A 22408-nucleotide genomic window follows, 5' to 3' on the forward strand; every position below is an offset into this window, starting at 1 on the left:
AGTTATATTTTGGTTTCATCTGACATTTTCCCAATCTTCTTCTGGATCATCCAAATGCTCTCTAGCAAACTTCAGAAGGGCCTGGACATGTACTGGCTTAAGCAGGGGGACACGTCTGGCACTGCAGGATTTGAGTCCCTGGCGGCGTAGTGTGTTACTGATGGTAGGCTTTGTTACTTTGGTCCCAGCTCTCTACAGGTCATTCACTAGGTCCCCCCGTGTGGTTCTGGGATTTTTGCTCACCGTTCTTGTGATAATTTTGAGCCCATGGGGTGAGATCTTGCGTGGAGCCCCAGATCGAGGGAGATTATCAGTGGTCTTGTATGTCTTCCATTTCCTAATAATTGCTCCCACAGTTGATTTCTTCAAACCAAGCTGCTTACCTATTGCAGATTCAGTCTTCCCAGCCTGGTGCAGGTCTACAATTTTGTTTCTGGTGTCCTTTGACAGCTCTTTGGTCTTGGCCATAGTGGAGTTTGGAGTGTGACTGTTTGAGGTTGTGGACAGGTGTATTTTATACTGATAACAAGTTCAAACAGGTGCCATTAATACAGGTAACGAGTGGATGACAGATGAGCCTCTTAAAGAAGAAGTTACAGGTCCGTGAGAGCCAGAAATCTTGCTTGTTTGTAGGTGACCAAATACTTATTTTCCACCATAATTTGCAAATAAATTTATTAAAATCCTACAATGTGATTTTCTGGATTTTTTTTTCTCATTTTGTCTGTCATAGTTGAAGTGTACCTATGATGAAAATTACAGGCCTCTCATCTTTTTAAGTGGGAGAACTTGCACAATTGGTGGCTGACTAAATACTTTTTTGCCCCACTTTATATATACATTTTTTTTTTTTATCGGCAAAATTGGCGCCCAAAAATACCGATTTCCGATTGTTATGAAAACTTGAAATTGGCCATAATTAATCGACCATACCGATTAATCGGTCAACCTCTAATATCTAGTCTAAACCCTATGCCCTATAGTTCACCACATATGCTACTGCATGGCTCTGGTCAGAAGTAGTAATCACTATGTGATTACTATTTTATCTTTGAACTCTGTAAGAAAATGTCATTTAAAAAAAGGTAGTGTACTGTGTAGGGTATAATTTGAGACAAAGTCAGCGGCCTGCTTCGTATCACGGTTACCCTCTCTCATTAGCGTCCAGCTGCTTCCTTTCTGTGCAGATAGCAGGCTGTGTTAATGACAGTGACATTAGTGCTCTTACCGGTAATACTGTAACTCATGGTCATCAACACTCATCAGCACAGCCATTTCCTGCTCTGCTCCTGTTCACCCCATTGATTATACATCAAATTGATGTAATTCTCTTTGTGACTTTCCTTCTTGATATCTGCCTCTCTCTCGCACACACACAAAAGGGCACTTCCTGATTTGGCCTAGTTTTAAGGATTGCTCATTAAGAAATGCTAGCGGCCATGACTGAAGCTAAACGAGAGTTGTCTTGGGTGTGTTATGTTTGTATATTGTACCCTGGCAAGTACAGTTGTTTGTCCCTCCCGAGTCATCTTAGCAACAACATAGTAAAATAATCTGAATTAATGTAATACAAATCAAGAAATCTGTAATAGATTTAGACGTTTATGCTGAGGTCTTAGTGTTGCAATTCTAAATCTAGCTATGTTGTATGATGTTGATGATGTTTGGTGTAGTATTATCTCAAGTAAGAAAATGTGGATGAAAAACTATTCAGTGCACTGCATATAGTCTACTGAGTCAGGAAAGTCTGGCTGCACGCTCAGGACTGATTTCTGAGAACAATAACATGTCTAAAACGTCATCATCTGCAAGCTGTCAAACTATAAAAAATAAACCACAAGCTACACACTGTCTATCAGTGCCCAAAATCACTTGTTAGCTAGCTAATTTCCAACTCTGTGTTTGTCAATGAAGCTAGCAAGTAGTAGCTAGCAAGCACATTGAGCAGCCAGGCTGCAGTCATCTTATCAAGTCACCGGCGAGTGGCAACGTGTGTGCTTCACTGCTGTTAAGTTTTTTGACAACTATCTGTCTGGCAGTGTTTCATAAGGAATCATGCTACAAAACAGGTGGGACATAAGATGCTCGCGAATGGGTTTTTGAATACTGACAAGTAGCAGTTGGGATACAACTGAGTTTTATTTCTTGGTGACCAACTTTTTATTTATTTTCTCAAGAGAGAAGTTACAGGTACAAAAACAATCAAATAAATGTATACAACGATAATCCATTACAGCCCCCCCTCCTTAGACCCCATCCACCTACCCACATCCTACCTCTCCACCCAGAAACCATGTTTCTGCGCACACCTCCCACCCCTTCCAATCCCACCCAGCAACCAAGGTTGCTTATCAGCCCCCAATCCGCCCCCATGCTCACCCCCACAACGAAAAGAGTGGGAGAAAAAATATACTCTTGGAGCAAAGATAATAATTTTTAAAAAGTGGAAAAATGTTTTATTTCAATTGAGCCAATCACACTCACTCAAGTATCTGACATAGGCTTTGGAAAAGCACCCGTGAACAGGCTACCAGTGCGGCAAGTGCCGCTGGTAAGCTTTCTTGACTTGGACATTCATTTTTGCCAAAACATGGCTAACCTAACCTAAACAGCTGCTCATAGTGAAAATGTGTTTGGAGTTACCTTTCTAGCTAATTGTAGAGTTTTCATTTCCTCTTCCAAATAGTGAAAAACTATCAACCAAATCTATTCATTTTAAAATGATGATTACTTCTACTTGCCATTAACATTCACCTAATGATAACACAAGACAAGAAAAAAATATTTTTGCTAACGTATGATGGGGTTTTCTGTGTCACCGGTTTTCCTGGAAGGGGGTCCCTGGACAAGAAAAGGCTGCAGAACCCTGTTGTACCAAACCCTCCAGTAAATTGTGACGAACTCACAAAACTCAGTTTTGGACAAAACACTTTGTAGTCAATTTTGACACTAAAATGTTTGTTTCTGACTCATATTGATGCCTCATAGGCCATTTAAAAGCGGAGCAGTTGGCCTTCAATCATGCTCACTCTTTTAGTTGGTCTCTTTGGTAACTGTCAGTAATAAGCCATTATAAATGTTTTTACCCTCTTTTTCCATTTCAAAATTGTGCATGTGTGTGTGGGTGTATGTGAAGGAGAGCAAGAGAGAGATAAAGATTACCAGAACCCAATGCATTCTCCAATTACCTTGAATGAACTACAGGACAAAATAAAAACCCTCCAACCCAAAAAGGACTGTTGTGTTGATGGTATCCTCAATGAAATGATCAAATATACAGACAACAAATTCCAATTGGCTATACTAAAAAAAAACTAACATCATCCTTAGCTCTGGCATCTTCCCCAATATTTGGAACCAAGGACTGATCACCCCAAACCACAAAAGTTGAGACAAATTTGACCCCAATAACTACCGTGGGATATGCGTCAACAACAACCTTGGGAAAATCCTCTGCATTACCATTAATAGCAGACTTGTATATTTTATCAGTGAAAACAATGTACTGAGCAAATGTCAAATTGGCTTTTCACCAAATTATCATACGAGAGACCAGGTATTCACCCTGCACACCCTAATTGACCAACAAACAAACCAAAACAAAGGCAAAGTCTTCTCATGCTTTGTTGATTTCAAAAAAGCTTTGACTCAATTTGGCATGAGGGTCTGCTATACAAACTGATGGAAAATGGCGTTGGGGAAAAAACATACGACATTATAAAATCCATGTACACAAACACCAAGTGTGTGGTTAAAATTTGCAAAAAAAACTGTAGGTATGTTGAAGACATATGGCCCTGTGGCCCTGTGGGAAGACATGTTTTTTTTGCAAATTTTAACCACACACTTGGTGTTTGTGTACATGGATTTTATAATGTCGTATGTTTTTTCCCCAACGCCATTTTCCATCAGTTTGTATAGCAGACCCTCATGCCAAATTGAGTCAAAGCTTTTTTGAAATCAACAAAGCATGAGAAGACTTTGCCTTTGTTTTGGTTTGTTTGGGATATGCGTCAACAACAATATATTGAAGACATATGGCCCTGTGGGAAGACATGTTTTTTTTATATCACCGAATTGGTGAGGGCACTAGAACAGTCTGCAGCACCCGGCCTCACCCGACTAGAATCTGAAGTCAAATGTCTACTGATGATCTGGTGCTTCTGTCACCAACCAAGGAGGGCCTACAGCAGCACCTAGATCTGTCCCCAACCAAGGAGGGCCTACAGCAGCACCTAGATCTGTCCCCAACCAAGGAGGGCCTACAGCAGCACCTAGATCTGTCCCCAACCAAGGAGGATCTACAGCAGCACCTAGATCTGTCCCCAACCAAGGAGGGCCTACAGCAGCACCTAGATCTGTCCCCAACCAAGGAGGGCCTACAGCAGCACCTAGATCTTCTGCAAAGATTCTCAGACCTGGACCTTCTATGCCATCAAAAGGAACATAACATTTGAAGTACCAATTAGGATCTGGCTAAAAATGATTGAATCAGTTCTAGAACCCATTGCCCTTTGTGGTTGTGATGTCTGCTCACCAACCAAGAATTCACAAAACGGGACAAACACCAAATTGATACTGCATGCAGAATTCTGCAGAAATATCCTCTGTGTACAATGCAAAACACCAAATAATGCACGCAGAGCAGAATTAGGCCGCTAATTATCAAAATCCAAAAAAGAGCTGTTAAATTCTACAACCACCTAAAAAGGAAGCGATTCCCAAACCTTCCATAACAAAGCAATCACCTACAGAGAGATGAACCTGGAGAAGAGTCCCCTATGCAAGCTGGTCCTGGGGCTCTGTTCACAAACAGATCCCACTGAGCCCCAAGACAACAACACAATTAGACCCAACCAAATCATCAAATCATGAGAAAACAAAAAGAGAATTACTTGACACATTGGAAATAATTAACAAAAAAAAAAAACTGAGTAAACTAGAATGCTATTTGGCCCTAAACAGAGTACACAGCGGCAGAAATACCTGACCACTGTGACTGACCCAAACTTACTCACAGTTTGACCCAAAAACACTCACAAACTTTTACAGATGCACAATCGAGAGCATCCTGTCGGGCTGTATCACCGCCTGGTACGGCAATTGCTGCACCCATAACCATAAGGCTCTCCAGAGGGTAGTGAGGTCTGCACAATGCATCACCGGGGGCAAACTACCTTCCCCCCAGGACACCTACAACACCCGATGTCACAGGAAGGCCAAAAAGATCATAGAGGACAACAACCACCCGAGCCACTGCCTGTTCACCCCGCTATCATCCAGAAGGCGAGGTCAGTACAGGTGCATGAAAGTGGGGACCGAGAGACTGAAAAACAGCTTCTATCTCAAGGCCATCAGACTGTTAAACAGCCATCACTAACATTGAGTGGCTGCTGCCAACATACTGACTCAACAATAGCCACTTTAATAATGGAAAAATTGATGTAATAAATGTATCACTAGCCACTTTAAACAATGCCACTTTATATAATGTTTGCATACCCTACATTACTCATCTCATATGTATATACTGTACTCTGTACCATCTACTGTATCTTGCCTATGCCGTTTAGCCATCACTCATTCATATATTTTTATGTATATATTATTATTCATTCCTTTACACTTGTGTGTATAAGGTAGTTGTTGTGAAATTGTTAGGCTAGATTACTTGTTAGATATTACTGCATGGTTGGAACTAGAGGCACAAGCATTTCGCGACACTCGCATTAACATCTGCTAACCATGTGTATGTGACAAATAAAATTGGATTTGATTTGACTTAAGGAAAGCTTTGACTACTGTCTATACAGTCTCAGTGAGCATAGCCTTGTTATTGACAAAGGCCGACATAGGCATACCTGGCTCTCAAGAACAAAACGAGGTGGAAACTGAGCTGCACTTCCTAACCTCCTGCCAAATGTATGACCATATTGGAGACACATATTTCCCTCAGATCCACAAAGAATTCTAAAACAATCCTGATTTTGATCAACTCATATCTATTGGGTGAAATACCTAAGTGTGCAATCACAGTAGCAGGATTTGTGACCTGTGCCACAAGAAAAGGGCAACCAGTGAACAAACACCATTGTAAATACAACCCATATTTATATATTTATTTTCCCTTTTGTACTTTAACCATGTGCTCATCATTACAACACTGTGTATATATATACATAATATGACATTTGTAATGTCTTTAGTCTTTTGGAACTTCTGTGAGTAATGTTTACTGTTATTTCACTTTTGTTTATTTCACTTTTGTATATTGTTTAATTTGTGTTGGCAATGTTAACATATGTTTCCATGCCAATAAAGCCTCTTGAACGGATAAACTACTTGAAGCGTTTCTTTCTTGCCCTGCACCAACACACCTGGTTTACATAAAGAGCAAGTTGATTAGACAATTATATCAGGTGTGTTGTTTCTGGCCTCTGGGAAAGAAAACGACCAGCCAAGTTGATCTCAATTCCTCACACTCTTCCAATACATCTGGACTTTTCTGGCACTTCCGAAATTCAGCTCGAAAACAAAGTACCGACGCCTGGCGGGAGTCCATTTCCACTGCCGTTTTGCTGTGACAAACCTTTGATCACATGTTTTCCGGCCTAAACAACCCACGTCTGTGTTTCAAAAAGTGAACAATGTTGTGATGTTAGTTAATATGTAACGAATATGTAACAGAATGTTAGCTGCAGATGTTACTGGAATACAATGTAACATTGCGGCGTTGATCGATCCGCTACTTACGTATCTGCTGATGAGATTCCGTAGCACGCTAAAATCCATTCTTTTGACAGCTCCCCGTTTGCAATTATTTACTGTCCACTTTCCAGTCTCCTTGGATCTTTACCGACGCTACCCAATGTTCATCTCTATCCACGCATCCATCGCTCACGAGCGCTCTGTCTCTCCATCTATATGAGCGCGAGAAAGCAGCGGTCTTTTAGTTGGCTGTTTTGATTTTCATGTAATTTTGGACAGCCATGCAACGGAGTAATGTGATGCAGCTATTCTTGCCGCTTATGCTGCGTTCACGCGTTAGTCGGAACTGGGAAACTCTGACATTTTTCGAGTTGCAACCTGGTTGAACGTGGCACATGTAGAAATTCAACCAGTTAACAAGTTCTGACTAGCACATGAACGCGGCAATCGTTTTCGGGAATGTCCCTTTTTTCACAACGAATAAAAGTTTCCTAAACTGATAATTGAAAATGCTTGAAGAGTTAATTTTCACTGGTTCTCCTTTGTGGTTTTTCTTCTTCTTTTCCTTCTATAAATGTATTTTCATTTGTCTTTTCCTCCAGTCCCGCTCTCTTTTTGCTCTGTTATGGTGCACATACGAATAGCTGTTTGCCTCCATACGTCAGAATGCTGCGCCTGCGTAGTGCAATTTCTTTCACCCCCATGCTGATTTCAATGAAAATGAATCTGTGTGCGACATAACGGTTTATTCGAGAGAGGAAGAGGCAATTTACTCCGCCCAAAATCTGTTCGCGTGAGATAAGACCTTTTTTTGTATGGAGGTCTATCGTGTCGAATTATGTGAGGCTTATGTGATCGAAATAGAAGTTTCGTAATGTTTAGGCTGTTACAAAAAAGTGGATGCACGTGGCATTATGCAGTGGTGTCGTTAGGTCTGGGCTTCCGGGGCATTAGCCCCAGGTGTTTTTGATCCAGCCCCATCCATACCTTTTGATGGTCAACATTTATTTTATAGATAAAAAAAAAAAAATTACATTTCAGTCTGATGAGTTTCCATAACCACACATCACTTGCGCTATGCAAGAATTTAAACAATACAGTATACTGCGCTAGGCAATAGCAGTCACTGCAAGAAGCACCTGGAGTGATGTAGTGCCTGCTGTGATTGGTCGAGATTTTACAACTCAGTGGACCACTCAAGTCCCTTGACCCTTCGACCCCTTACAGTACTTGTGTTTGTCAATGGGCATGTTCAAGTGTATCACTTTGTTTGGTCACCCACAGCCTTCCAAAGTGTGTTGCATTATGTAGATACAATTATTTGACTTGTGCCTAGATGTTGACTGCATGAACTTAACAAAAATCATGTGATTGTTTCACCTTTATTTAACTAGGCAAGTCAGTTAAGAATACATTTGTGTTTACAATGACCACCCTCCCCTAACACGGATGATGTTGGACCAATTGTGCGCCTCCCTATGAGACTCCCAATCACAGTTTTGATACAGCCCAGGATTGAACCAGGGTCTGTATTGACACCTGTAACACTGTGATGCAGTGCTTTAGACTGCTGTGCCACTTGGGAGATTAAAGGTCAAGAAGTTTTGACTTCAGTCGACTGAAAGTTTCTGCAGTTGCTCTGCACCAACTTCATACTGCCATCACCTGCATTGTGGGATGTTCTACTGTCAACCAACCATTCAGGAGGTTTGTTTGACCCACACGAACATGACCAAAGACATTGCTAAAACAGGAACAAACTTTACCGCATTTCATGTATACAGTGGATATGTACAAATTAATGTAAAAAAAAAAATAAAAAAAAAAAAATGTGAAATTTGAGGCTCTCTCTCACCTTCCTAATATTGAGTTGCACCCCCAGCCTCAATTCGTTGGGGCATGGACTCTACGAGGTGTCAAAAGCATTCCACAGGGATTCTTGCCCATGTTGACTCCAGTGCTTCCCACAGTTGTGTCAAGTTGGCTGGATGTCCTTTGGGTGGAGGACCAGTCTTGATACACTCGGGAAACTGTTGAGCTTCATTAAATAGTACCCGCAAAACACCAGTCTCAACATCAACAGTGAAGGGGCGACCCCGGGATTCTGGCCTAGGCAGAGTTCCTCTGTCCAGTGTCTGTGTTCTTTTGCCCATCTTAATATTTTATATTTAATGGCCAGTCTGAGATATGGCTTTTTCTTTGCAACTCTGCCTAGAAGGCCAGCATCCCGGAGTCGCCGCTTCACTGTTGACATTGAGACAGGTGTTTTGCGGGTACTATTTAATGAAGCTGCTAGTTGAGGAATTGTGAGGTGTCTGTTTCTCAAACTAGAAACTCTAATGTAGACACTCTAACTAGACACTCTAATGTCCTCTTGCTCAGTTGTGCACCGGGGCTTCCCACTCCTATTTCTATTCTGGTTGTAGCCAGTTTGCGCTGTTCTGTAAGGGAGTAGTACACAGCGTTGTACAAGATGTTCAGTTTCTTGGCAATTTCTCGCATGGAATAGCCTTCATTTCTCAGCACAAGAATAGACTGCAGAGTTTCAGTAGAAAGTTATTTGTTTCTGGCCATTTTGAGTTTGTAATCAAACCCACAAATGCTGATACTCCAGATACTCAACTAGTCTCAAGAAGGCCAGTTTTATTGCTTCTTTATTCAGAACAACAGTTTTCAGCTGTGCAACATGATTGCAAAAGGGTTTTCTAATGATTATTTAGCCTTTTAAAATGGTAATCTTGGATTAGCTAACACAATGTGTCATTGGAACAAAGGTATGATGGTTGCTGATAATGGGCCTCTGTACGCCTATGTAGATATTCCTTAAAATATATTATTCTGTTTCCAGCTACGATAGTCATTTACAACATTAACAATGTCTACACTGTATTTCTGATCAATTTGATGTTATTTTAATGGACAAAAATGTGCTTTTCTTTCAATTATTCATGTTTATTACTCTTGTTATTCACTTAGCTACTTACTTCCTATTGTTGTTGCGTTTTTGAGATGTTAAAGGTGCTACACATAGGATTTATTTTTTTGCATTGTAATTTCAGAAAAGGTCCATAATATATATGCAGTAATAGTGAAATAATTACTTATCCACCAGTGTTGTGATCGGCTGGGATATCCGCCTATTGATGTCAAAATGGGAAAGCTGTTCTGACTCTGTGGCTGTGCATCGGAGGTACACCAAATAGAAATGTGATTCACATTCAAAATAATTATAATAATTCTTCACATTTCCAAACATTTATATTTTCCAATGGGGCTATACATTTGGGTGAGGTTTTTTTCTCGCCTGAGTAGCCTCGTTTCACTGCCAAAAAATCTAATTAAACCATCTAGTGTTCTAAAAAAAGAACAACACAAATAACAACACTAGGTAGCCCAGTCAAATAATTAACATCCAATCACATTAACCGTTACTCTCTCCAGGGAATTCCACTAACAGTCCATATGTAGCCAAGCGTAGCTGCTGCTCATGTTGGTATCTGTACTGATGGTGCTCAAAAGCCATGACAGGGAGACATGCTGGAGTGGTAATGTGCAAGCAGTTGCTCCCAACGTCACTTGGGTACACTGCAGCATCCACCAAGAGGCTCTTGCTGCCAAGGGAATGTCTGACAGCTTGAAAGATGTTTTGGACACTACAGTGAAAATGGTTAACTTTGTTAAGTTCTGCATCCTCAAATGGTATGTAAATCTAAAAAATCTCACATTAGCTGGAAGAACTGACGAAATTAAATGAACCATTTAATTTCATGAACCATTTCAGAGGTCTTATAACTTATTCCAGTCTACAGGTATTTTGGGGGGCTCATGTCTCGTTATATTCATATAGCCTAGGATGCTTATTCTTATCTGTCATATTTAGAGTGGGGAGGCAGGGTAGCCTAGTGCAGCAGGGTAGCCGGGTGGCAGTAGGGTAGCCTAGTGGTTAGAGCATTGAACTAGTAACCAAAGGTTGCAAGATTAGATCCCTGAGCTGACAAGGTAAAAATCTGTCGTTATGCCCCTGAACAAGGCAGTTAACCCACTGTTCCTAGACTGTCATTGAAAATAAGAATGTGTTCTTAACTGACTTGCCTAGTTAAATAAAGGTACAAAAAAAGAGTTGTGTTTCAGACACTTGTATTTTTCATTACAGTTGAGTTGCCCTGGTCCTGTCAATTTGTCATTTAGAAAACAGTCCATGTGGCATCGATAAGAGCCACAAACATTTATTCCACTGTTAAAATTGACTACAAAGTGTAAATAGGATAATTTTGGTCATAAAGTCAGTCTCGTCCAAAACCAGACTTGTGGTTGTGACTGCGAGACTTGTGGTTGTGACTGCATCACAACGTAAATTAAGATTGGGTTTGTTTCAATCCTGCGCACATGCCAACATCTCGCAGGACAGAGGTAATTATCAATTCAGAGTTAGAACAGCATCAGCCAGGGGGAACTGGTAAGGAAGAGGATGACCCAGACACAGGCCCAAAACCAGTTAAACTACCCCAGTATCATATTGAACGTTTTGGATTGCAAGAGTAAAGAGACACACCAGACAAGACATACAGCAACAGAAGAGTAGGATATGATGGAGAGAGACACCAGATAAGACTTAATAACAGAAGAATAGGTGATGGAGAGAGACACCAGATAAGACTTAATAACAGAAGAATAGGTGATGGAGAGAGACACCAGACAAGACACAGAGACAGCAACAGAAGAATAGGTGATGGAGAGAGACACCAGAGAAGACTTAATAACAGAAGAAAAGGTGATGGAGAGAGACACCAGATAAGACTTAATAACAGAAGAATAAGTGAGGGAGAGAGACACCAGACAAGACACAGAGACAGCAACAGAAGAATAGGTGATGGAGAGAGACACCAGACAAGACACAGACAGCAACAGAAGAATAGGTGATGGAGAGAGACACCAGACAAGACACAGACAGCAACAGACAAGACACAGACAGCAACAGACAAGACACAGACAGCAACAGACAAGACACAGACAGCAACAGACAAGACACAGACAGCAACAGAAGAATAGGTGATGGATAGTGTTCCAGAGTAGAGAGTGTTCCAGAGTAGAGAGTGTTCCAGAGTAGAGTGTTCCAGAGTTTAGAGTGTTCCAGAGTTTAGAGTGTTCCAGAGTTTAGAGTGTTCCAGAGTTTAGAGTGTTCCAGAGTAGAGAGCGTTCCAGAGTAGAGAGTGTTCCAGAGTAGAGAGCGTTCCAGAGTAGAGAGTGTTCCAGAGTAGAGAGTGTTCCAGAGTAGAGAGTGTTCCAGAGTTTAGAGTGTTCCAGAGTAGTGTTCCAGAGTAGAGAGTGTTCCAGAGTGAGAGTGTTCCAGAGTTTAGAGTGTTCCAGAGTAGAGTGTTCCAGAGTTTAGAGTGTTCCAGAGTTTAGAGTGTTCCAGAGTTTAGAGTGTTCCAGAGTAGAGAGCGTTCCAGAGTAGAGAGAGTTCCAGAGTAGAGAGCGTTCCAGAGTAGAGAGTGTTCCAGAGTAGAGAGTGTTCCAGAGTAGAGAGTGTTCCAGAGTAGAGAGTGTTCCAGAGTTTAGAGTGTTCCAGAGTAGAGTGTTCCAGAGTAGAGAGTGTTCCAGAGTGAGAGTGTTCCAGAGTTTAGAGTGTTCCAGAGTAGAGAGTGTTCCAGAGTAGAGAGTGTTCCATAAGTAGAAAGGGTTCCAGAGTATAGAGACCCACAATTACAACTTTAATTGAGTACTGGCAGTGTCTGCTGTGGCAGGTGGGAAGGTGCAAGTTACCTCCAAAAAATCGAATCTCTCAATGTTCTAATCGCTCAATGTTCATCTCATGGTGCACCGAATTCATGCATTTAGCCGTTGACATTTGGTCGAAAATGCCCCTACTGGCTTTGGGCTAATCCCTGAATGTTTTCAAATCCTAGTAACGCCCCTGGCATTCTGGCAACTTTAGGAAAAAACGACCTATACCCATTTCAGAAGATGTGGTATATTACCTGTACAAAATACAAGGCAATGTTTATAATGACCCCTTTCAAACAGCAATGTTTATAATGACCCCTTTCAAACAGCAATGTTGATATGACCCCTTTCATACAGCAATGTTTATAATGACCCCTTTCAAACAGCAATGTTGATATGACCCCTTTCAAACAGCAATGTTGATATGACCCCTTTCAAACATCAATGTTTATAATGACCCCTTTCAAACAGCAATGTTTATAATGACCCCTTTCAAACAGCAATGTTTATAATGACCCCTTTCAAACAGCAATGTTGATATGACCCCTTTCAAACAGCAATGTTGATATGAACCCTTTCAAACAGCAATGTTGATAATGACCCCTTTCAAACAGCAATGTTGATATGACCCCTTTCAAACAGCAATGTTTATAATGACCCCTTTCAAACAGCAATGTTGATATGACCCCTTTCAAACAGCAATGTTGATATGACCCCTTTCAAACAGCAATGTTGATATGACCCCTTTCAAACAGCAATGTTGATATGACCCCTTTCAAACAGCAATGTTGATATGACCCCTTTCAAACAGCATTGTTGATAATGACCCCTTTCAAACAGCAATGTTGATATGACCCCTTTCAAACAGCAATGTTTATAATGACCCCTTTCAAACAGCAATGTTGATAATGACCCCTTTCAAACAGCAATGTTGATATGACCCCTTTCAAACAGCAATGTTGACCCTTTTCAAACAGCAATGTTGATATGACCCCTTTCAAACAGCAATGTTGATAATGACCCCTTTCAAACAGCAATGTTTATAATGACCCCTTTCAAACAGCAATGTTGATAATGACCCCTTTCAAACAGCAATGTTGATATGACCCCTTTCAAACAGCAATGTTGACCCTTTTCAAACAGCAATGTTGATATGACCCCTTTCAAACAGCAATGTTGATATGACCCCTTTCAAACAGCAATGTTGATATGACCCCTTTCAAACAGCAATGTTGATATGACCCCTTTCAAACAGCAATGTTGATATGACCCCTTTCAAACAGCAATGTTGATATGACCCCTTTCAAACAGCAATGTTGATAATGACCCCTTTCAAACAGCAATGTTGATAATGACCCCTTTCAAACAGCAATGTTTATAATGACCCCTTTCAAACAGCAATGTTGATATGACCCCTTTCAAACAGCAATGTTGATATGACCCCTTTCAAACAGCAATGTTGATATGACCCCTTTCAAACAGCAATGTTGATATGACCCCTTTCAAACAGCAATGTTTATAATGACCCCTTTCAAACAGCAATGTTTATAATGACCCCTTTCAAACAGCAATGTTGATATGACCCCTTTCAAACAGCAATGTTGATATGACCCCTTTCAAACAGCAATGTTGACCCTTTTCAAACAGCAATGTTGATATGACCCCTTTCAAACAGCAATGTTGATATGACCCCTTTCAAACAGCAATGTTGATATGACCCCTTTCAAACAGCAATGTTGATATGACCCCTTTCAAACAGCAATGTTGATATTACCCCTTTCAAACAGCAATGTTGATAATGACCCCTTTCAAACAGCAATGTTGATATGACCCCTTTCAAACAGCAATGTTTATAATGACCCCTTTCAAACAGCAATGTTTATAATGACCCCTTTCAAACAACAATGTTGATATGACCCCTTTCAAACAGCAATGTTTATAATGACCCCTTTCAAACAGCAATGTTGATATGACCCCTTTCAAACAGCAATGTTGATATGACCCCTTTCAAACAGCAATGTTGATATGACCCCTTTCAAACAGCAATGTTTATAATGACCCCTTTCAAACAGCAATGTTTATAATGACCCCTTTCAAACAGCAATGTTGACCCTTTTCAAACAGCAATGTTGATATGACCCCTTTCAAACAGCAATGTTGATATGACCCCTTTCAAACAGCAATGTTGATATGACCCCTTTCAAACAGCAATGTTGATATGACCCCTTTCAAACAGCAATGTTTATAATGACCCCTTTCAAACAGCAATGTTGATATGACCCCTTTCAAACAGCAATGTTTATAATGACCCCTTTCAAACAGCAATGTTTACAATGACCCCTTTCAAACAGCAATGTTTATAATGACCCCTTTCAAACAGCAATGTTTATAATGACCCCTTTCAAACAGCAATGTTGATATGACCCCTTTCAAACAGCAATGTTTATAATGACCCCTTTCAAACAGCAATGTTGATATGACCCCTTTCAAACAGCAATGTTTATAATGACCCCTTTCAAACAGCAATGTTGATATGACCCCTTTCAAACAGCAATGTTTATAATGACCCCTTTCAAACAGCAATGTTGATATGACCCCTTTCAAACAGCAATGTTTATAATGACCCCTTTCAAACAGCAATGTTGATATGACCCCTTTCAAACAGCAATGTTTATAATGACCCCTTTCAAACAGCAATGTTTATAATGACCCCTTTCAAACAGCAATGTTGATATGACCCCTTTCAAACAGCAATGTTGATATGACCCCTTTCAAACAGCAATGTTGATATGACCCCTTTCAAACAGCAATGTTGATAATGACCCCTTTCAAACAGCAATGTTGATATGACCCCTTTCAAACAGCAATGTTGATATGACCCCTTTCAAACAGCAATGTTGATATGACCCCTTTCAAACAGCAATGTTGATATGACCCCTTTCAAACAGCAATGTTGATATGACCCCTTTCAAACAGCAATGTTGATATGACCCCTTTCAAACAGCAATGTTTATAATGACCCCTTTCAAACAGCAATGTTGATATGACCCCTTTCAAACAGCAATGTTTATAATGACCCCTTTCAAACAGCAATGTTGATATGACCCCTTTCAAACAGCAATGTTTATAATGACCCCTTTCAAACAGCAATGTTTATAATGACCCCTTTCAAACAGCAATGTTTATAATGACCCCTTTCAAACAGCAATGTTGATATGACCCCTTTCAAACAGCAATGTTTATAATGACCCCTTTCAAACAGCAATGTTGATATGACCCCTTTCAAACAGCAATGTTGATATGACCCCTTTCAAACAGCAATGTTTATAATGACCCCTTTCAAACAGCAATGTTGATATGACCCCTTTCAAACAGCAATGTTGATATGACCCCTTTCAAACAGCAATGTTTATAATGACCCCTTTCAAACAGCAATGTTTATAATGACCCCTTTCAAACAGCAATGTTGATATGACCCCTTTCAAACAGCAATGTTGATATGACCCCTTTCAAACAGCAATGTTTATAATGACCCCTTTCAAACAGCAATGTTGATATGACCCCTTTCAAACAGCAATGTTTATAATGACCCCTTTCAAACATCAATGTTTATAATGACCCCTTTCAAACAGCAATGTTGATATGACCCCTTTCAAACAGCAATGTTGATAATGACCCCTTTCAAACAGCAATGTTGATATGACCCCTTTCAAACAGCAATGTTGATATGACCCCTTTCAAACAGCAATGTTTATAATGACCCCTTTCAAACAGCAATGTTGATATGACCCCTTTCAAACAGCAATGTTTATAATGACCCCTTTCAAACAGCAATGTTGATAATGACCCCTTTCAAACAGCAATGTTGATATGACCCCTTTCAAACAGCAATGTTTATATGACCACTTTCAAACAGCAATGTTTATAATGACCCCTTTCAAACAGCAATGTTTATAATGACCCCTTTCAAACAGCAATGTTGATATGACCCCTTTCAAACAGCAATGTTGATATGACCCCTTTCAAACAGCAATGTTGATATGACCCCTTTCAAACAGCAATGTTTATAATGACCCCTTTCAAACAGCAATGTTGATATGACCCCTTTCAAACAGCAATGTTTATAATGACCCCTTTCAAACAGCAATGTTTATAATGACCCCTTTCAAACAGCAATGTTGATATGACCCCTTTCAAACAGCAATGTTGATATGACCCCTTTCAAACAGCAATGTTTATAATGACCCCTTTCAAACAGCAATGTTGATATGACCCCTTTCAAACAGCAATGTTTATAATGACCCCTTTCAAACAGCAATGTTTATAATGACCCCTTTCAAACAGCAATGTTGATATGACCCCTTTCAAACAGCAATGTATATATGACCCCTTTCAAACAGCAATGTTGATAATTACCCCTTTCAAACAGCAATGTTGATATGACCCCTTTCAAACAGCAATGTTGATATGACCCCTTTCAAACAGCAATGTTGATAATGACCCCTTTCAAACAGCAATGTTTATAATGACCCCTTTCAAACAGCAATGTTGATATGACCCCTTTCAAACAGCAATGTTTATAATGACCCCTTTCAAACAGCAATGTTTATAATGACCCCTTTCAAACAGCAATGTTGATAATGACCCCTTTCAAACAGCAATGTTGATATGACCTCTTTCAAACAGCAATGTTGATATGACCCCTTTCAAACAGCAATGTTTATAATGACCCCTTTCAAACAGCAATGTTGATATGACCCCTTTCAAACAGCAATGTTTATAATGACCCCTTTCAAACAGCAATGTTGATATGACCCTTTTCAAACAGCAATGTTTATAATGACCCCTTTCAAATAGCAATGTTGATATGACCCCTTTCAAACAGCAATGTTGATATGACCCCTTTCAAACAGCAATGTTGATATGACCCCTTTCAAACAGCAATGTTTATAATGACCCCTTTCAAACAGCAATGTTGATATGACCCCTTTCAAACAGCAATGTTGATATGACCCCTTTCAAACAGCAATGTTTATAATGACCCCTTTCAAACAGCAATGTTGATATGACCCCTTTCAAACAGCAATGTTTATAATGACCCCTTTCAAACAGCAATGTTTATAATGACCCCTTTCAAACAGCAATGTTGATATGACCCCTTTCAAACAGCAATGTTGATATGACCCCTTTCAAACAGCAATGTTGATAATGACCCCTTTCAAACAGCAATGTTGATATGACCCCTTTCAAACAGCAATGTTGATATGACCCCTTTCAAACAGCAATGTTTATAATGACCCCTTTCAAACAGCAATGTTTATAATGACCCCTTTCAAACAGCAATGTTGATATGACCCCTTTCAAACAGCAATGTTTATAATGACCCCTTTCAAACAGCAATGTTTATAATGACCCCTTTCAAACAGCAATGTTTATAATGACCCCTTTCAAATAGCAATGTTGACCCCTTTCAAACAGCCCCCTATTTACCACTTTCTTGCAGGTTTACCCCTTTCATATGTACAACATAGTGAGTTAGCATGGCTTCTCAGAGTCAAGGATGAATAGGATTATATATCTGGTGTTAGACTGGCTAAGAGAAATGTTTTAGAGCTTTAAATGGAGTCTACACATGTTTTATGGTTCTCTGTTTGGTGGATGTATTTCACATCTGCCGTTGTTTTCCCAAGCCACTGTCTCTCACTCTCAAACATATAATCTACAGGTACAAGACTATACATGATGTATGTATACTTGGAAGTCTTTCAATGTTAACATCCTGAAACACACACCCACTTCCCCCTTGTTTTGTTTCATTTTCTTCTTTCCTTGGCCCCTGTCGCACCCCAGTCTCTATCTCCTCCCCCTGTCGCACCCCAGTCTCTATCTCCTCCCCCTGTCGCACCCCAGTCTCTATCTCCTCCCCCTGTCGCACCCCAGTCTCTATCTCCTCCCCCTGTCGCACCCCAGTCTCTATCTCCTCCCCCTGTCGCACCCCTGTCTCTATCTCCTCCCCCTGTCGCACCCCAGTCTCTATCTCCTCCCCCTGTCGCACCCCAGTCTCTATCTCCTCCCCCTGTCGCACCCCAGTCTCTATATCCTCCCCCTGTCGCACCCCAGTCTCTATCTCCTCCCCCTGTTGCTCCACTGTCTCTATCTCCTCCCCCTGTCGCACCCCAGTCTCTATCTCCTCCCCCTGTTGCTCCACTGTCTCTGGCTCCCCCCTCGCTCCGTCTTTCTCTCCTTCTCCCCAATTTCTCTCTCTACTGTCCCCTGTCTCCGACCCCTGTGTGTGTGTGTGTGTGTGTGTGTGTGTGTGTGTGTGTGTGTGTGTGTGTGAGTGTGTGTGTGTGAATAAGTGTTTTTGTTGTTGAAGTGACCAGGATACTAATATTATATTTCTACGTATGTGTCTTTGCTCCTGGTGGGAATCATCAACTGATAAACCTGCTGCCAACCACACCCATTGTAAAGGCCCTGAAGGCTTAATAAGGTATTGTTCTGTGTAGATGAAGGGACGAGAGAGAGGAAGAGATAGGGAGGACAAGGAAGAATGGAAAGTGAAAGGGAGACGAGATGAATGTAAAAGAGACTGAGGGGAGGAGGAGGGAGATATCAAATCAAATCAAATCAAATTCTACTGGTAGCAGATGTTAATGCGAGTGTAGCGAAATGCTTGTGCTTCTAGTTCCGATAGTAATATCTAACAAGTAATCTAACAATTCCACAACAACTACCTAATACACACAAATCTAAGTAAAGGGATGGAATAAGAATATGTACATATAAATATATGGATAAGCGATGACCAAGCGACATAGGCAAGATGCAATAGATGGTATGGAATACAGTATATACATATGAGATGAGTAATGCAAGAAATGTAAACATTATTAAGGTGACTAGTGATCCATTTATTAAAGTGGCCAATGATTTCGAGTGTATGTAGGCAGCAGCCTCTTTGTGTTAGTAATGGCTGTTTAACAGCCTAGAGATAGAAGCTGTTTTTCAGTCGCTCAGTCCCAGCTTTGATGCACCTGTACTGACCTCGCTTTCTGGATGGTAGCGGCGTTAACAGGCAGTGGCTCGGGTGGTTGTGGTCCTAGATAATCTTTTTGGCCTTCCTGTGACATCGGGTGCTGTAGGTGTCCTGGAGGGCAGGTAGTTTTCCCCGGTGATGCGTTGTGCAGACCACACCATTCTTGCAGTGTATTGCAAAGGAGAGCCTTTCGGTTGTGGGCGGTGCAGTTGCCGTACCAGGCGGTGATACAGCCCGATAGGATGCTCTCAATTGTAAGTTTGTGAGGGTTTTAGGTGACAAGCCAAATTTCTTCAGACTCCTGAGGTTGAAGAGGCACTGTTGCGCCTGTTGTTCTTCCTTCACCTGCTGTTGCTCCTTCTTCACCACACTGGCTGTGTGGGTGGACCATTTCAGATTGTCCGTGATGTGTACGCGGAGGAACTTAAAACGTTCCACCTTCTCCACTGCTGTCCCGTCAATGTAGACAGGGGGGTACTTCAAGGATGATACCTCAAGGATGATCAATGGAAACCAGATGCACCTGAGCTCAACTTCCAGTCTCATAGCAAAGGGTCTGAATACTTATTGTATGTAAAGAAGGTATTTCTGTTTTTTATTTTTAATACATTTGCAAAAAATGATAAAAACCTGTTTTCGCTTTGTCATTATGGGGTATTTTAGATTAAAAAGGCAAGGGATCTGTATCAGTGGTAACTGGCAAATCTGGAGGGAGGTGGGGGATGTTGTTAAACCATGAGGGCTGTTTGCAGTTCAAATTCAGGAGGTGTTAAACATTACTAGTGTTCATGAAAAAAAACATTCGCACAGACTGTGTGTGAAAGGGATATTAGTTGTGCCTGTTGTTCACACACGTATCTGCCCTCTCATTGGCTAGAATGGTCCCACCTGATTGCGCCTGCCTTCAAACATTGAGGACATTGTTAGAAACACAGTACAGTCTTTGATATAGCCTAAACCCCTTTTCCATTTCTGGGAAAGGGAATTCATGCAGTGATTTTCAATCTGCCGGCTGTGGTCGCATAGTCATATTCTATTTGAAGAGTTTTTTGTCAATAATTGATATAGGCCTAAAATCCATCTATTTCAGGTTTAGTCTACATACATTTTTTATGATGTGAATTAGCATTTTGCTGGCTGGGTTGGTTTCCCTTCAGCTGAAGTTTGTGTAAAAAATGGTGTAATTTTAGGAGACATTCCCCTGTGTACTACCACATGTTTCCGTAACCTGCTTTCCAGTGGTGTAAAGTACATTAGTAAAAGTATTTCTAAGTACTACTTAAGTCGTTTTTTGGGGGGTGTCTGTGCTTTACTTTACTATTTATATATTTGACTACTTTCACTTTCACTCCACTACATTCCTAAAGAAAATAACGTACTTTTTACTCCTTTTCCCTGAAACCAAAAAGTACTTGTTACATGTTGAATGCTTAGCAGGACAGGAAAATGGTCTATTTCATGCACTTTACAAGAGAACATCCCCGGTCGTCCCTACTGCCTCTGATCTGGCGGACGGACTCACTAAACACAAATGCTTAGTTTGTAAATGATGTCTGAGTGTTGAACTGTGCCCATGGCTGGCCGTAAATTGAAAAAACAAAAAATTGTGTTATCTGGTTTGCTTAATATAAGACATTTTAAATGTATACTTCTACTTTTCATACTTAAGTATATTTAGAACCGAATACTTTCAGACTTTTACCCAATAAGTATTTTACTGGATGACTTTCACTTTTACTTGAGTCATTTTCTTTGAAGGTATCACTTTTACTCCAGTTTGAAAATTAGGTACTTTTTCCTCCACTGCTGTTTTCAAAATGAGGATTCCCCTACCTCCACGCTCTTTAAACCCTAGCCTCGTGGACACTAATGTTTGGCAAAAAGTCCCCTATGATTTCACCCCATCGATAGATTTACAATAAAATGCAATACACTGCAAATGTGGTAATTGTTGGCAACTTGGCAAAATAAATGTTAATCATTTCAAGACTGAAAGAGAAAGAGAGAGAGAGAGAGAGCGCTCACATCAGCAGACAAAACAATTATGGCCTTAAGTGTAAGAGAGGAAGAGAGGCTATCACACATTATTTCATCCATAAGTAACCATAACAATGCATGTATTAGGCCTGTCATTGAGATAGTACATGTTAATTGCTCTAGTCTAGCATACAGCCTGACATAACATATTGCTTGCCAGGATTGCTCAGAGTGTAAACAAGAACTCAATTCTCACCTTACTCCCATGACTATGTATTTGTTGAGCTGAGCATATGGAAAGACAAATTAAAAATAGCCTCTTCTCCCATCAGAATAAGATTAATTGGCTGCAGAATACCAGGGTGTCTGATTGTCTGCTCCAGATATTTCATTTGTGGAGTTAAGACTTTCAATTAGCATCGATGCTATTAATAATGCATAGGGATCCAGCACTTCCAGCGCTAATGTGCTAGCACTGGCTGTCGCTGTTAATTATTACCCTACATTATTCATCTCATATGCATACGTATATACTCTACTCTATATCATCGACTGCATCCTTTTGTAATACATGTATCACTAGCCACTTTAACTATGCCACTTTGTTTACATACTCACCTCATGTATATACTGTACTCGATACCATCTACTGTATCCTGCCTATGCTGCTCTGTACCATCACTCATTCATATATCCTTATGTACATATTCTTTATCCCCTTACACTGTGTATAAGACAGTAGTTTTGGAATTGTTAGTTAGATTACTTGTTGGTTATTACTGCATTGTCGGAACTAGAAGCACAAGCATTTCGCTACACTCGCATTAACATCTGCTAACCATGTGTATGTGACAAATAAAATTTGATTTGATTTGATTTGATTTAATCGAGTATTAATCGAGTATTACAAGTCACATAGGCTATGTTGTGTTGTGGTTTTGAAATGTATTGCTGGCATTG

At 40.4% G+C, this 22408-nt stretch overlaps 1 protein-coding gene and 1 long non-coding RNA gene across 2 annotated transcripts in view; one reads left to right on the forward strand and one right to left on the reverse strand.

Annotated features, from left to right (window-relative positions):
• Positions 1-7394, reverse strand: part of LOC110501300 (phospholipid-transporting ATPase IH) — a 63038-nt gene extending 55644 nt beyond the window's left edge. Inside the window, 1 exon segment of the mRNA XM_090215351.1 lies at positions 6754-7394. Within this exon segment, the coding sequence (XP_090071477.1) occupies positions 6754-6792 (39 nt within the window). The 5' untranslated portion in view covers positions 6793-7394.
• LOC149972793 (uncharacterized) overlaps positions 1-22408 on the forward strand; it is a 548532-nt gene that overhangs the window by 348031 nt on the left and 178093 nt on the right. The gene's annotated exons all lie outside the window — the stretch shown is intronic.

The sequence above is a fragment of the Oncorhynchus mykiss genome, chromosome 22, assembly GCF_057628025.1.
Source record: "Oncorhynchus mykiss isolate SJ-2025 chromosome 22, ASM5762802v1, whole genome shotgun sequence".
NCBI classification, from domain to species: Eukaryota; Metazoa; Chordata; class Actinopteri; order Salmoniformes; family Salmonidae; genus Oncorhynchus; species Oncorhynchus mykiss.